The following is a 16,325-nucleotide window of genomic DNA, read 5'->3' on the forward strand; positions in this document are numbered from 1 at the left end:
ACCTATGGACGTAAGATGGCTTGAATCGATCACTGCAGGGAAATTGTACAATGACCTCTGACTTGCTTATTGGATCTTCCTTGTCTGAAATAAAGTGGATTTAGAGGGCTTTGGAACAGCCTCCATTTTAAAGTTTTCATTGCAAACTATTTATAACATTTAAATTATAAATCATTTTAATGATGCATCATTTATAATCATTACAAACAAAGAAATATATGTTTAAATCTTTATATTACCTAGGGCTTATTTTCATTTTTTTCAGTCTTAACGTTCCTTTTAGTAAAACTTTATGTTAAGCTGCAATCACCTAGTAAAACCCAAAAAGCAGCAGATTTGGAAAACTGCACCAAAATAGACTTGTGGCAACTAGAGTTAACTCTTGACAACAAATGGAGGTGACTTCTCAAGGTATAAGGCAAAACTTGAGGATGACTCTCAAGTTTTATTTTATTTTGAGGATGACCAAGTGCCTTTTACAATTCTCTTAAAATACCTATGAAGTGTTACCACCTGTGGGTCGTGCCAGTAGACCAGTCATTCTTATGCACATTAAAGTTTGTTCACTACCAGGTCAGTGGGTACTCAAAACTTAGTGTGCATCAGAATAACGGACTACTAAAAGACTGATTATAGATTCACTTATTCAAATTATTCATTCAGTCTGCCTCAGGTGGTGCTCAAGAGTTTTATTTCCAAAACATTCCTGGATAATGCTTCCAGTCCAAGGACTCTGCTTAGAATTATACTAGACATATAATGCTAGACAAATTAAATAATGCTAGACAAAACCACTTACCTACTTCAATAATATTTTCTGTGAAGATGGTTATAAAATTTTGATATTGAGTAGAGGATATCAAAGGATATTAAAAGCTTTCTGTTTTAGTTTACTTTTCTATAGTGGAATTAATAATTTGTTGTTTGGGAGTACGATTATGTATACAACATGCATTAGTTTAAAAGTTTCATTTTGCCTAGCAAGTGAGTGAAGTACTCTGTAAAAGTTTCTTTTATTTGAATATAAATTTATAAATACTCAAATTTGCATAGATATTCCATGGACATACATAGACATCTTTAAACCAGTGTAGAACTGAATTTAGTCACTTGCTTCCTATATCTTTCAAGTTGTCATTTCTTGTTATGGTACTTTATGCATTGGTCCTGGGGTAGAGTAGGGGTGAAAGTAACTGTGATAATTTATACTGTATTGTGATATTGGGATCACGGTCACGGTCCTTCCCGTTGTTCATCGATTTGCTGGAGCGGGTCCAGTAACATCCCCATCATGAGACTTGTTACTGTGTTTGGCATATGGAGTACGTCACAGGTAGCTTGCCAGGCTCTGCCGTGCGGGCGAGATACTCTCGGTAGCTTGCCAGGCTCTCCGAGAGGGGCGGAGGAATCAAACTCGAGTCGGCCATGATGGCTGCGTGCAAGGCAAACGCACTACCAATGTGCTATCACTATTGTGATACTATACAGTATATATAGTGCTTACCCTGTTTATCTGATCTGGCAGACTGCATTTCCAGCAACATATATATATAAAACATACGTACACATATATTAATTTATATTTACAAAATCAATGCTTATTTTAAAGAGAGTCAAATTGGTAAACTGACCTGCTTGTAGTGGAGGAATTTTTACAATATTGTAGGCAATTGAAAAATTTTTCCCAAAGCAGTTACCAATGTTGTAAACAGTTCCATCCTTTTCAATGTGGGGGTGAGCAGTGGCTCCATTAACAGAGACGTAGTTGCAAAGATCAACCTACGGAAGAAAGCAGATGCTATTTCTGTTAGAGAGAGATTATTATTGTGTCCTAAGCCTGGCTTGACTCTTGGCGTCCTCACCTTATATACAGTTTGTCTTTTCACTTCCCTGGGTCCTACCCTGTTTCAGATCAGCTTGAATTCCTGTCTTTGGGGTGAAGCTCCTCTGTAAATCTCTTGCTGAACCCTCGTAACTCTGAAATCTTAGATTTCTTTCTGACTGTGATCTTTATATATATATATACCTATATATATGGTATACATATAATTTATATATACCATGAAGTGTTCAGATGTCTTTTCTTCTTATTTTAGAATATGCAGCTTTTTCTTAAACAGTGATAACATAAATTCTGGGATTTGCTTATTTTGTAAGATTGTTTCTTATTCTTATTTTCTTATTTTTAAATCAGATGGACTTCTTTCTTTCTTTATTTTTTTTTTTTTGTTGTTCTGTTTGGATCACACCCAGCAATGCTCAGGGGTTACTCCTGTCTTTGCACTCAGGAATAACTCCTGGTGGTGATTGGGGCAGGCAAACACCCTACCCACTGTTGCCCCAGTCCCTTGTCTTCTTTATTTTTCTGATGTTCAATAATTTCCACTTTTATAAAAATGACAATGACATATTGTACCAGCAAACTCAGTGTCTTGTACATAGTATGAATCTGAAACAGTAAAGCGCATCACAATTCATTAAATATAGGAACTCTCAACCCAAAAAGACCAGGGGAGACATAAGTTTCCTGGAACTTAACGCAAACAATTTTGAGAGGGAATTTTGTGCTATAGTTAAGTCTGAAGTGTCATAAAAAATTTAGAATCACAAATCTAAGGTAAACCTTTCAATGCACAGAAGGAGAAATTGAAGTCTCATAAAAGTTAAGTGACTTTATCTTATTGAGTCATAGTATGAAGTTATTTTATTAGTTTTAATTTACTTGTATTAGTTTTATTATTTTTGTATTTCTAATTTCCTTTTTTTCTTATAAGTCAATACCATATCTAAGTTATTATGATAATAACATTATCTCTTTCCACTTGTCTCATACTATGACTCAATAAGATAAAGACGCAAAAAGTTCATTATATACCAGCAATGGTTTGTGTAAATTAGTGTATATTTTTACTCTCTTCTATAATTGTAGAAAAAATTTAAAAACCTCAATAATAAAGTGCAAAAAATATTAAAAACTAAAAAAAAAAGTAAAGTGACTTGTTTAAGGAATCAAAGCCACACACAGGCAAATTCAGCTCTGAGATTTCTATCTGGGTCTTGCTCAACAAATATTTATTGAAAGAATAAATGATGAAGTATATATTTGCTGACAAAAATTCCTTCTACTTGATTGGAATATGTTGTAAAGCTGAGAATTTTTAGCACCCGTATTTAAATTTCAGTAAATTAAATTTCAGTATGCCAAACACAGTAACCAGAAGATGCCAAACACAGTAACCAGAAGATGGAGATGATACTGGGCCTGCTCGAGCAAATCGATGAACAACGGGAGGACAGTTTGTTTGTATTTAAATTTAAATAATAAGCAAGGCATTAATTCGTTTAATCATCATAAGTACTCATTGAGCTTCTGTGAGGAGCTACCAGGAGCTATGCCAGGGCCTAGGAAAACAGAGATTGGTTCTCGCTTTCAAAAATTTCAGACTAGACTTGTGTCCTCCAATATAGTAGCTGTATGCAGTGATTTAAATGGATATTAATTATATTTAAACTTCAAATTTTATCTCTTGACCACATTAGCCATATTTCAAGGGCTCACTGGCATTTGAACAATGCAGCTAAAGAACGTTTCTATCATTGTAGAAAGTTCTATTTGAGAGCACTGTGTTGGGCCAATAAACTGGCAGTTAGAACGGCACAGGCAAATCTCTTCTGTAGAGAAAGGCCATCCAACCTAGACTGGGAGATTAGGCAGAGCTTCCCAAGGGCATGCCTTCAATTGATGCTTGAATGATGAGTGAAAGCTAGCCAGCTGTAGACAGAAGACAGTGTGCTCCAGGGAGCAGAACCCCTACTGTACAGGGGGAAAACTGTAAAATATCACATGCTGTTTGAGGATTACTTGTCATTTAACATGACTGCATTGAAGGTCATGTATAAAGGAGGGGGATGGAGAATGGGCTAGTCTCAAAGTCCCTTCTTTGCATTTTACATGGAAACTAAGGGGTGCCCTAAATAAAATAATGCATCTATATTTGCATTTTAGAAAATGGAATTAAGAACACTGTGTATAAGGCAACAAGGAGGGGCACTAATTTGACTATAATAGCAAACAGACACACATAAAAATCCTTCAACACTTCCAAAGTAAATTTTTATTGAAGTCAAGAAGAGTGGGGCTCAGAATGAAAGCTGATGTACAACATAGATCCATTCTGAAGCCATAGCATGGACTTTCTATTAAAGAATCATGGCAATTTGAAAACCCGTTAATTACCAGAGGCAAATGATGGTTTAAAACTTAGCTTCACAGTTCTTTTCTAAGTTATTTACACACACACCACATTCATAAAAATATGCTATTACATATGTTTACACTGTATAACACTGTTCTCCCATCGTTCATTGATTTTCTTGAGCGGGCACTAGTAACGTTTCCATTGTGAGACTTGTTACTGTTTTTGGCATATCGAATACATCGTGGTTAGCTTGCCAGGCTTTTCCGTGTGGGCGCAATACTCTCAGTAGCTTGCCAGGCTCTCTGAGAGGGGCAGAGGAATTGAACTGGGGTTGGCCCGGGTCAGCTGCATGCAAGGCAAACTACCCACTGTGCTATCACTCCAGTTATTACATATGTATATCAAACCAAGAAAGAGCAATTATGAATAATTAAACTTAAGTAAATAGCATATTAAGAATCACCAAATTTATTTGTGATATTGAGACCCAATGTTGGAAATTTTTTTCTTTCCTTTTGTACTACACTAGATCTCTTGTTCTGGTTTTGAATTCACTTAATTTGTCCCCTAGTTATCTCTTTTGTCTTCCCAAACACGCATGGATTTGAAATGAATTGTCCCGAAAGCAAAAATTTTTAGTAGCTCCCTGTTAGCCAAATGACTTATGCCAATTCTTTGTGCATTGTTCAAAATTCTAGTTTCTTCCTATCTTGTGTCCCAGTATTCACTGTATCACTGTCATCCCGTTGCTCATCAATTTGCTCAAGCAGACATCACTAACATCTCCATTGTGAGACTTTTTGTTACTGTTTTTGGTATATCGAATATACCACGAGGAGCTTGCCAGGCTCTGCTGTATGGGCGGGACACTTGGTAGCTTGCTGGGCTCTCTGAGAGGAACAGAGGAATTGAAACCGAGTTGGCCATGTGCAAGGCAAACGCCCTACCCACTCTGATGTCACTCCAGCCTGTCCCAGTATAACCTTTAACATAATATGGTGTAAGTTCTCAATTGGGTGATTCTATCACCCCTAGAGAGCCTGTTGGAAATGATGGTGAACATTTTGGGCTTCCATAAAGATAGAGTATTCAGAAAATGGGACCAGATATTACAAAACGCTATGTCTGAGGCAGTCCCCACGATGGTGAATTACTTTGTAATTGTACCAATAGTGTCTTCATTGAGCACATAGCCAAGATCATCATTCTTTTATTTTCATGAAAGTATACTCTATTTTACCTCTTATGCCTTCGATCATGTTTCAGAAATTCCATCTGTCTGAAGTATCCATCCTCTGAATCCATTAAAGTTTGGTCCCTCCTTTAATCTCCAGCTCAAAAATAAGCCTTCAAAATGTTCCTTGCTCTTCCCCTCTTACATATCCCATTATTGACAGAAGAAATTTATTTTGTTCTGTATTTTCATAGAAGAATTTCCTTCTCCTAAAGTAATGATCACTTCTTATAGTTCAGCTATGTGTTTGTTTGATTTTTTCAGCTTGTATACTGGATATTTCCTGAATAGGCATAATGGCTTGCAAATAAGAATATCTTGGTATATATACGCTGAAAATATGGATCAATCTATTGAATGTTGCCTGAGAATTGACTTCACTCTCAACACAATGTGATACTTTCTAATATTGCTGATATTCTTTTCAATGCTCTTTTATTTAATTTATAGCCATATTTATTATCAAAAGGAGTCTACAAGAAAAGGAAAATTTGTGAAACACACCATGGATGGCAAGTTTTACAATATGGCAGGGTTTCAAGATTAATAGCTACTAATTTTGTTTGTGTGTCCAACATATGCCAGGTACTTGGTAGCTTACAATAGCCATGGAAGGCAGAGACCAGATGCACCCTTTACATCTTGTGTAAATTTTGATACATAGAGGAGATTAAATCAATATTTGTGACACAAAGGGAACAAATTAATATTTTAGGCATTTAATATGGTTTTCCTCCAGTCCAAATAAGAAATACAAAAAATTTCTTGTTAGATAAAGAAATATTTCTATATGTCAGCCAGAGATTAGTTGATGGCCAATCAAAACTTTGAAATGTAATTTATCTGGCTCTCATGTTCTTTCCACTAAGTGGCATTAGTGGGTTTAATTCTAAGCTGCACATTCTAAATTCCTGAGCGATATCAGCAAGCACTCTGTCCTACCTGTTTAATTGTCTCCAAGGTCTCAGGATTAATCTTTGTAATGAAGTTGGTCTCTGTGCAGGCATAGTAATCTTCCCCCACTGGGTAGATATTAACGAGGGCATTGTCAGTAATCTCCACTCCTCGAAAGTAAGAAAAAAACCTGCAGAAGCAAATGGATTTCTTCATTCCTATAACTTTCAAGCCACAAGAGAAAAAGAACTAATATAGAATGTCTAACAATATGCAGTTTGGGTTCAGTGACCTGGAAAATATGTTCTTGCAGGGATCTGGGAAAGCACAGGTGCCAAATTCTGTTATGACGATCCTTTTCTCGGTCATGGCTCGAACATAAGCATCTGTGCGAATGAACCTGGAGAACAGTGATAAATAGAGGAAGGTCATAGAATAGGGCAACTGTGTCAGTCACATAGAGCTTAGAGTGGTCATTTTATGGCCCCTGTTTGAGTTGGAATCATAAATCAATCCATGAAAAATGAAGAATACTGTCAGGTCCCTTTCCTGAGGTGACCCAAGAGGAATGAGACAATGAACCAGAAACTTAAATTTATGTCTTCTAAACTTCTCAGTGACAGATGAGGAGACAGACTCAGAGAAGTAAAGGAATTCACGTGGACAGTACAGCTAAGTTAGAACTCAAGGTGTCCAGAACTAACAAGAACTGAGTGTTGAAAAGGGGGTGATAAAGGGATATACCTTTCAGTTTCTGTGTTGCAAACCGTAATGCCCAAAAGTAAAGAGAGAGAGAGAGAGAGAGACAGAGAGAGAGAGAGAGAGAGAGAGACAGAGACAGAGACAGAGACAGAAACAGAGAACCTGCCTTGAGACTGGGTGGGAAGAGGGCAGGGGCAGGAGGGAAACTGGGGATGTGGGTGATGAGAAATATACATTGACGAAAGATGGATGTTGGAACATTATATGACTGAAAATCAATCATGAACAACCTTTTATCTGTGTTTCTCACTGTGCTTCAATTTAAAAATTTAAAAAGTTACACAAAAAAATGTTCTGACATGCATTTTCCACATACCACACAGCCTCTGTGTGTGGTTCACGTAAGACTTCTGACCTCCTGAGTCTTTCATTCATCAACACAGTTCCTAGGAAAATACAGTTCATGGTCCTGAATTCTGTTCCTCTGCATCTCCCTATGCCTGCCTTGGTGTTTTTTTTTTTTTAATTTTAATTGACCGCTTTGTTTTTAAAAATACTCCCCTACTTTTAAAAGTAGATCTTTATTTTTAGGAGCCAGAGGACAGTGAATAGAGCACTTGCCTTGCACATAGTCAACCTAAATTCAATCCTTGGCATCCCACATATCTCTCTGAGCCCACCAGGAGTAATTCTGAGTGCACAGCCAGTAATAACCCCCTGAGCACTGCTAGGTGTGACCCCAAAGCCATTTGTTTATATAAACAAATAAAATAAAAGTAGATATTTTTTATTTTTTAAATTTTATTTTATTTTTATAAACTAGTTCATTACATTTAATATTACATTAACACCAATCGCAGCATCATTACACCTTCCCACCAGCATATTTTGGATGTTTCCATCCCGAATCGCAAGCCCTGCCCCAAAGCAGAACCAAAATAATTTATTTTGTATTGTTTGTTATGAATAAACCACTGAAAGTCCTCCCAAAAAATTTTTCCTTAGAGGAAAGTATGTGAAGATTTGTATTTCACCAAGGGACATTATACCCTTTTATAAGAAGAAGTAGGTATTTTTGAATCCACTCTCTTGCTCCCCTGACCATGTATGAGAGGGCATAGATTTTTTTTTTATATATGGAGAACCAGCTCAGATTTGACTATCTGATTTTTTAAAAAATTTTTTAATAGTGAGACATCATGAGGTACAGTTGCAAACTTACTCATTTTTGTGCTTGGGTTTCAATTATACAATGATCAAATACCCATCCTTCCACCAGTGCCCATTTCCCACTACCACGGATCCCAGTATCCCTCCCACCCCCCATCCCCCACATCCCACCCTGCCTCTGTGGTTGTGACTATCTGAATTTTGTATTCTTACGAATCACGAATCACGACCATCCTGTTATTTGTCGATTGCCTCGAGCAGGCCCCTGTAACGTCTCCTTCATTCTAGCCCTGAGATTATATTCAATCTCAGATTATATTGTACTCTTACAAGAGTATCTTACAAAGAGAATCACCAAGGTCTTTAAAGGGCATGTGGCAGCTCTGTTTGGCTTCTACGCTTTAGGCTTCCAAACTTAACAGTATGTTTCTGCTCTATTACTAAGTTATCTCAATGACCCCAAACCTCCGTTTGCTCTTTTTTCTGATATCTCTTCAGAATGCCCAAAATATGGGGGTGATCTCACAGGTCTGGATATAAAAATTTAAGGCAAACTTTTATTGTAGTATTAAAAGCAGTTTCTTGGAGGGGCTGGAACAATAGCACAGCGGGTAGGGCGTTTGCCTTACACGCAGCCAACCCAGGTTTGATTCCCAGCATCCCATATGGTCCCCTGAGCACCGCCAGGGGTAATTCCTGAGTGCAGAGCCAGGAGTAACCCCTGTACATTGCTGGGTGTGACCCAAAAAGCATAAAAAAAAAGCAGTTTCTTGGAAAGATGACATAGAACTTCAGGCCAAAAGTTTTCTAATTCTAAAAAGAATTAATCTGATTTTTAGAAAACTTCTTTCATACATTACTATCACATAGTTGCTCTTTCCCTACTCCCCTCCCAGAGGCCTTATTATAAAAGGAGAAAAAAAGGTAAGAGTGGGAGGGATACAGGGATTAGTGGTGGTGGAGAATGGGCACTGGTGAAGAGATGGGTACTCCATCATTGTATAAATGAAACCCAAGCACAAAAATTTGTAATTCTACAACTGTACCTCATGGTGTTTCACTAATAAAAATTAAAAAAAAAAAAGAGTGAGAGGTGTAGTAACAGACCTAACAATGATCATTACTGAATAACAATGATCATTTCCAACAGGCAGGACCCTGGGCCTTTTCACTTACTCTTTGCAATGAATATCAAAGCATTGTCCCATTCCACTTCTCTTTTTGTTTGTTTTTGGCCCACACCTGGCCATACTCAGGGTTTCTCTTGGTGGTACTCAGAGGACCATATGGGATGCTGGGGATCTGACCTGTGTTGGCCGAGTGTAAGGCAAATGCCTTACCAACTGTACAATCTCTCCTGGCCTACACCCCCCTTTATGGGTGTCCAAATAAAGAATCAGAGAGTAGTAGCACTGTAGCACTGTCCTCCCGTTGTTCATCGATTTGCTCGAGCGGGCACAAGTAACGTCTCCATTGTGAGACTTGTTGTTACTGTTTTTGGCATGTCAGATACGCCATGGGGAGCTTGTCAGACTCTGCCATGTGGTGAGATACTCTTGGTAGCTTGCCAAGCTCTCTAAGAAGGGCAGAGGAATCAAATTTGGGTTGGCCGCGTGCAAGGCAAATGCCCTACCCTCTGTGCTAGTATCTTATAGAATTTTGTAATGATTTTGTAATGGTAAATGATCTTAGCTTTGAAACCAGGCATGTCAATTGCCAAAGCTTGGGTTCTTGGATGCTTCTTTATTTCCCAGCACGCCAACCAGAGGCCATGCCACACACCTGCGAAGAGGGCTTCGGAAAGAAATCCAGGGTCCAAGCCCTTGCTAGGATTCAGGTGATGGAGCAGTACCTAGAGAGAGTAGCTGTGGTAGGTACCCCCACTAGGAGGCAGAAGAGAACCTGGCAGTCCATACCTTCTGTGGTAGGTGACATGCCCTTCTTTAAAGTCAAACTTGTGCAGGAGGGCCTGACCATCGAACAGGTGATAAAATGGCTCAGATCCAACTTCAAAGAGTCCTGGGCCACATCGAAGGAGACTGCCAGTGAGCCAGAGGGGGATCCTGCCTGCAACGAAGAACAGAACCTTGTTCTCACCTGTCTTCTATGACTGCTGATGGAGCAGCTTCTTGTTTATAATGCTGTGACTAATTATCATGTCCAGCTCTTAGTCGAGATCTGTCACTGTCACTGTCCTCCCATTGTTCATCGATTTACTCAAGAGGGTCCAGTAACATTGTGAGACTTGTTACTGTGTTTGGCATATCGAATACGCCATGGGTAGCTTGCCAGGCTTTGCCGTGCGGGCGAGATACTCTCGATAGCTTGCCGGGCTCTCCGAGAGGGGCGGAGGAATCGAACTTGGGTCGGCCATGTTGGCTGTGTGCAAGGCAAATGCCCTGCCTGCTGTGCTATCACTCCAGCCCAGTTGATGTCACCACTAGGAAAGGTTCTCTTTCTGACATTTGCCCCTGCTTTCATTAGGAGACCAACAATGGGAAACCGGGCAATGGCACATATTTTAGATAAAGCACTGAGAGGAGAAGAAAAATAGAATTTTCCACCTAACAGACTTTCCCACATACCAGCGAATTTGCAGTGTGTGTGTGTGTGTGTGTGTGTGTGTGTGTGTGTGTGTGTGTGTTTGAACCATTCCTGGAGATGCTGACAGCTTACTCCATATGCTGGAAATCAAACCCAGATTAACCATGCTCAAGGCAAAGCGCCCTACCTGCTGTACTATTGGTTTGGCCCTATACTTGCCTTTTTCACCACCTTGCCTGAATTTGAGGACCAGGAAGATGGCTTAAAGGTTGAAGTGCATTGCATGCTCAGTGTGTTGGAATCCTGGGTTCCCTGAGCACAATAGGAAATAACTCCTGAACAGTATGCCAATAAGCAAGACCTTATTGAAGATGAAAAACTTAAGGGTCAAAGCTGTAGTTCCATGATAAAGCACAGACCTCACCTGTGTGAAGCTCTTGGCACTGCAGGAAAATAAATTTGAATGTCTGTTCTATATTTTGATGATATGTAGGAAGGAGGGGTGGGTTGAGAACAGGGATCAAATCAGAGAACAGGGATCTAAAAAGAGGAGGCTATTTAAATAAAACAGGAATGTTGGCTACTGTTTCTATGGCTGCCCTCATTGAGAGTCTGAGCTGTTACTCAGATGAAGGTCAACATGCTGCAGCAGGAAATCCAGAGTCAAGTGTCAGAGACCTGGATTCTGGTTCAGGGTTTGCCTTTCTCCATCTCTGGGACTCAGCATCTTCATCTGCAAAATGACGACCCAGAAAATCTTCATTTAAGCAATTAGGTTTGTGTCTTTTTGTCCTTTGAAAAGCAACATTTGTTTAATCCTTACCAATTAAAAAAATCCTGCAGGCTCTCTGGCACAGCCATGGCTCCAGAAGCACAAGGACTTAATGCAGAGCCCGGCAGCTTGCGGCAGAAAAGTGAATGGACTATGCATTAATCCATGCCACCATGCCTGCCCGGGAGGGAAAGGGTGTTGCTCCCTTCCGCCTTTTCCCCCCTGGACAGCAAGATGGCGGTCGCCTCGGAGCTTTTTGGAAAGCCAGGTATGAGCCGGTGGTGATGGGGCAACTGAAACCTCATGGGCAGGGGGGTGTTCTGGGCTCGTCCTTCACGCCCTACTGAGGTCACGGGTTGCCCCCCACGAGCAGCTCTCCAGAACGCCCATGACTCCAGAGCCTCAGAAACAAATTTCATAATTATCTGACTCTCGGCAGAAATACTTCCAGGCTTGATAATTAAAATATCAGAAATCCAAAATCGCGCAGCTGTGATAGTGGCCGCGCGACATCATTTGGCTCTTCTAACCAGCTGTAGAAAACAAATTATTCCACAATGCCTTTTCAGCAGGTCTGATTTTGGGGTGTAAACTCTAAATAATAATGGTGCATCTTGTGTCGAAACAATGAAACTAATCAAAGTAGATAGAGTGTTAACTAGAATTCATCTGCCTCACAGACATTGGGAGGAGTGGGAGGGGGGTATATTGGGGTACTTGTTGGTGAAAAATAAGTGCTGGTGAAGGGAAAGGTGTTTGATGATTGCACGGCCGAGACTTAAACCTGAAAGCTTTGTAACTTTTCCCACAGTGATTCAATAAATAAAAAAAAAACCTGCAGCAAATTCCATAAGCCCATCCAATAAGGATTTCTAGTTCTTAAAAAAACTAAAGAGGGACTGGAGAGATAGCACAGCGGGTAGGGCGTTTGCCTTGCATGCGGTCGACCCGGGTTCGATTCCCAGCATCCCATATGGTCCCCTGAGCACCGCCAGGAGTAACTCCTGAGTGCAGAGCCAGGAGTAACCCTTGTGCATCGCCAGGTGAGACCCAAAAAGCAAAAAACAAAACAAACCAAAAAAACCTAAAGAATAGAGGCTGGAGAAATAGTACAGGGTTTCCTTGCATGTGACACAACCTGGCTGTAATCCCCGGCACCCCGTATGATTCCCTGTGTGCTACAAAAGTAATTCCTAAGTGTAGAGTCAGAAGTAGCCCCCGAGTGTCACTGAGTATAGCCCCCAAACCAAAACAAACTTTAGGGGGCTGGAGTGATAGCACAGAGGGAAGGGCATTTGCCTTGCATGTGGCTGACCCAGATTTGATTTCCAGCATCTGATATGGTCCCCTGAGCACCACCAGGAGTAATTCCTGAGTGCATTAACCAGGAGTAACCCCTGTGCAACATGGGTTGTGATTCAAAAAAAGCAAAACAAACCTTAAGAAACAAAGCAGTTTAATTAAAGAGCACAGCACTCTTTCAACTGCTAAAACCCAGAGTGTTAGCATCTTTAGCATTGGAATCTAATCAATAAAGAGTGTTTGCCTCATTCTTTCTTTTTCACAAAAGAGGAAATGGGAGAAAAGAGACTTGTCCCAGCTTTGATCTTTCCCATAGCCATCAGATGCGAGCAAGGATGCTATAAGGGGCTATAGCACCTGTTTTGTTCTCACTGGATAATGATAAACACAGTAACAACAGTTACCATAATTTAATCTCTACATTTCCAGAAGTTAAAGTTTGGTTTTTAATTTTTTGGCAGTTGATAGCATTGAGGATGGGGACGTAGGATTCTGAGCACGTAAACTCCCTGAGCTGCACTCAGCAACATCTGCTTGACTCCAGGACTCTCTTCCAATGGAATTGGGATGAAATCTGCTGCCCTCTAGCGTGATCTTCCCAGATACTGTTTCTGGGACTTCGTTTATCCAGACGCTGATGGAAGCAACATTTACAGACTATTTACTCTGTGCCAGACACTGACTATTTAAAGATCACAAAGGCACAGTTCAGTCCTACAGGGTGTACAAACAGGTAATATTTTTTTCCTACAGTAGAGAAATAAAACAAAAATAGACAAGAGGACGTGTATCTAGCGGTACAATGCCCAGACCTCCAGGTTCTCTTCTATGCTGCTTGCAGGAGGAACCAGCACCGAGACGTGCCCACAAAGACAAAAGAGAGAGTTCAACAAAAGCAAGGAGGTAGCTAGTTAAGAAAACGGGACTTACCTGTGACGTGAGCAGTCAGCGGCGAGGCCAGTTCTTCCACAGTTTCGAACAGCTTCTTGTAACCACCTGCAGGATGCTCAACTCTGAAAGGGCAGAATGAAGATGAAAAAGCTCAGGTTAGACACTAAGTAATGGGAGTGACAGAAGCAGAGCTCCAGGGGAAAACTGCTCCAAGTGCTTGCCTCTGTCTGACCAGGGCTGGAGCGTTACAGCAGTTACGTGGATAGACCTCTACTCGGCTTTGCAAGACAAGTGTGGATCAGTGCTCCTTTGATGTCAGGAGGAAGTGACCTCCCATTTAATGTCACACCAGCTGTAATCCTGCCCTCTGCAGATTCCCCATATTTCTGAACATCAGGTATCAAGTGATGCTGCTCTGATCACATTTTTACCCCAAGTCCTTCCTGCAGAATTACTCAGTTCTGCATCTACTCTTAGCACAGGACTTTCTCTTGCCCAGCTAGACTTATTTCTTTCTTTCCATGAGTAGGGAGATGATTGCTTTGATACTCACCAGCTTATCACCATGCCCATCCTCCCTCTTTCCCTCCCTCCCTCCCTCCCTCCCTCTCCCTCTCTTTCTCCTCCTTCCCTCCATCTTCCCATCCCTTCCTTCCTTCCTTCCTTCCTTCCTTCCTTCCTTCCTTCCTTCCTTCCTTCCTTCCATCCTTCCTTCCTTCCTTCTTTTCAACCACAATGTGACTAGTACTACTCTTGCACTCATTTTATCTATGGAAACTCCTAGACTTCAAAGAGTTAAATAATTTGTCCAAAGTCCACAATCGAAAATGGCTAGGTAATAAGCAGAAAACCCAGCTCTGCCTCATTAAAATCTTCATGCTCACAGACATTCCCAAGGCCTCCTCTACAAGCATATACATCCCACTATCATTTAGACCTGAGATCAGGATCATTAATTCAGTTTATAAATAGGAAGAAATCCCACAACAACAGCTAGAGCCATCCTAAACAGGTCATCAGTACTTTTCAGGAGATCCCAAAATAGTCCATTTAACAGCAACCCACTGAGGCATGGGAACAAAATCTCCCAGAGTTACTTACTGGATGGACATTTTCTCAGCAGAGGATTGAAAGTTCTGGCACCAACGGCAGAGTGAGGAAGCAAGTCATCAACCAGGGTTCTTTATTCCTTCTAATTCCCCTCCCACCCTCAAGGGAATTATGGCTTTGGGAGTCTTTTCCCTGCTTGCAGCTCAGGGAGGGGAGAACAGAAGTAGCTTTCATCATTCAGATCCTTCTGATACTTGAGCATTATTTGGGCTTGTGATTCCCATAACAGTTGTTTGACTGCTTTTTTTTTTAAATGTAGTATTACTGCTATTTATTCAGCCTCTGATTAAGCTGATTGAATTGGGCATGAACTCCACATTACTTGTTTTCTAATTCAGAATGTTAATTTTATTTTGTATCACTTGTATCAATTGTCATCCCGTTGATCTTCAATTTTCTTGAGCGGGCACCAGTAACATCTCCATTTGTCCATGTCACGTGCTAGTGTAGCCCAATGGCATCTGCTCACTCCAGGAACACGAAGAACCTCAAACTGTTTGTTCAGGGTTTTGACGAAGAAGTCTGACCATCTCATAGGTGGGCGGCCACGCATCCTTTTGACATCCCATGAAATCCAGTCAGTAACAGCTCTAATCCAGTGGTAGTCTCTAAATCGAATTACGTGTCCGGCCCATCTGATTTTCGACGCCTTGGCAAATGAGACAGCTTCCCTGATTCTTTTTTTTTCTTTTTGGGTCACACCCAGTGATGCTTAGGTGTTACTCCTGGCTAATTCACTCAGGAATTACTCCTGGCAGTACTTGGGAGACCATATGGGATGCTGGGAATTGAACCTGGGTGGCAGCATGCAAGGCAAATGCCCTATGCCCTGTGCTATTGCTCCAGCCCCAACGTCCCTGATTGTTGATTGTCGACAGAGGTCAGAACTCCGAATTTCTTCTCTCACTTGAGTGAAGCATGATACTCCAAGCATAGCTCTTTCAGTTCCTCTTTGAGATACCCAAATAGCGTTCTTGTCCTGTTTTTGTAGGGCCCAGGTCTCTGAGGTGTATGTTAGTGCAGGAAGAATGGTGGAGTCGAGATGTGCCCGGAGCCGGGGGTTCTTCGTCCTCTTAACAACTTCTTCGACACTCTTGAAGGCGTTCGTTTCACACTGCTCTCTTCCTCATCTGCAGTTTTGGCACCAAGTTGTTCCTCATGTTAAGTACTCAACCCAGGTACACGTAACTGCTGCATTCAGAGATGTTCATTCTGTTGAGAGCAAATGGAACATCAGGGACTAGTTCATTTTTCATGAACATAGTCTTGGTGAGGTTCAGCTGCAGTCCGACCTTTCCACACTCGTGATCGAAGTTGGCCAGCATTTGTGCTGCTTGGCTAATGTTTGGTATTATTAAAATGATGTCATCAGCAAAGTGGAGGTGGTGTAGCTGCTGACCATCTATCTTCACTCCCATTTCTTCTCATTCCAGTCGTTGCATGATGTTCTCAATAAAATAATAACAATAAAATGAAATAAAATTTTATTTTATTCTTATTATTTTAA

General features: G+C 40.7%; 1 protein-coding gene across 2 annotated transcripts in view; it reads right to left on the reverse strand.

The window, feature by feature from the left end:
- RPE65 (retinoid isomerohydrolase RPE65) overlaps positions 1-14,820 on the reverse strand; it is a 28,303-nt gene extending 13,483 nt beyond the window's left edge. Inside the window, exons 1-7 of one of the 2 annotated variants that reach the window (XM_056110868.1) lie at positions 14,810-14,820; positions 13,748-13,830; positions 10,116-10,266; positions 6,620-6,727; positions 6,376-6,517; positions 1,632-1,779; positions 3-84 (exon numbers count right to left, since the gene is read on the reverse strand). In XM_056110868.1, the coding sequence (XP_055966843.1) occupies positions 3-84; positions 1,632-1,779; positions 6,376-6,517; positions 6,620-6,727; positions 10,116-10,266; positions 13,748-13,830; positions 14,810-14,820 (725 nt within the window). The remainder of the gene's footprint in view (positions 1-2; positions 85-1,631; positions 1,780-6,375; positions 6,518-6,619; positions 6,728-10,115; positions 10,267-13,747; positions 13,831-14,809) is intronic. The other variant, XM_056110869.1, reaches the window with a different exon arrangement.
- Between the last annotated feature and the right edge of the window lie 1,505 nt (positions 14,821-16,325).

The sequence above is a fragment of the Sorex fumeus genome, unplaced genomic scaffold (genome assembly GCF_029834395.1).
Source record: "Sorex fumeus unplaced genomic scaffold, SorFum_2.1 ptg000011l, whole genome shotgun sequence".
NCBI lineage: Eukaryota > Metazoa > Chordata > Mammalia > Eulipotyphla > Soricidae > Sorex > Sorex fumeus.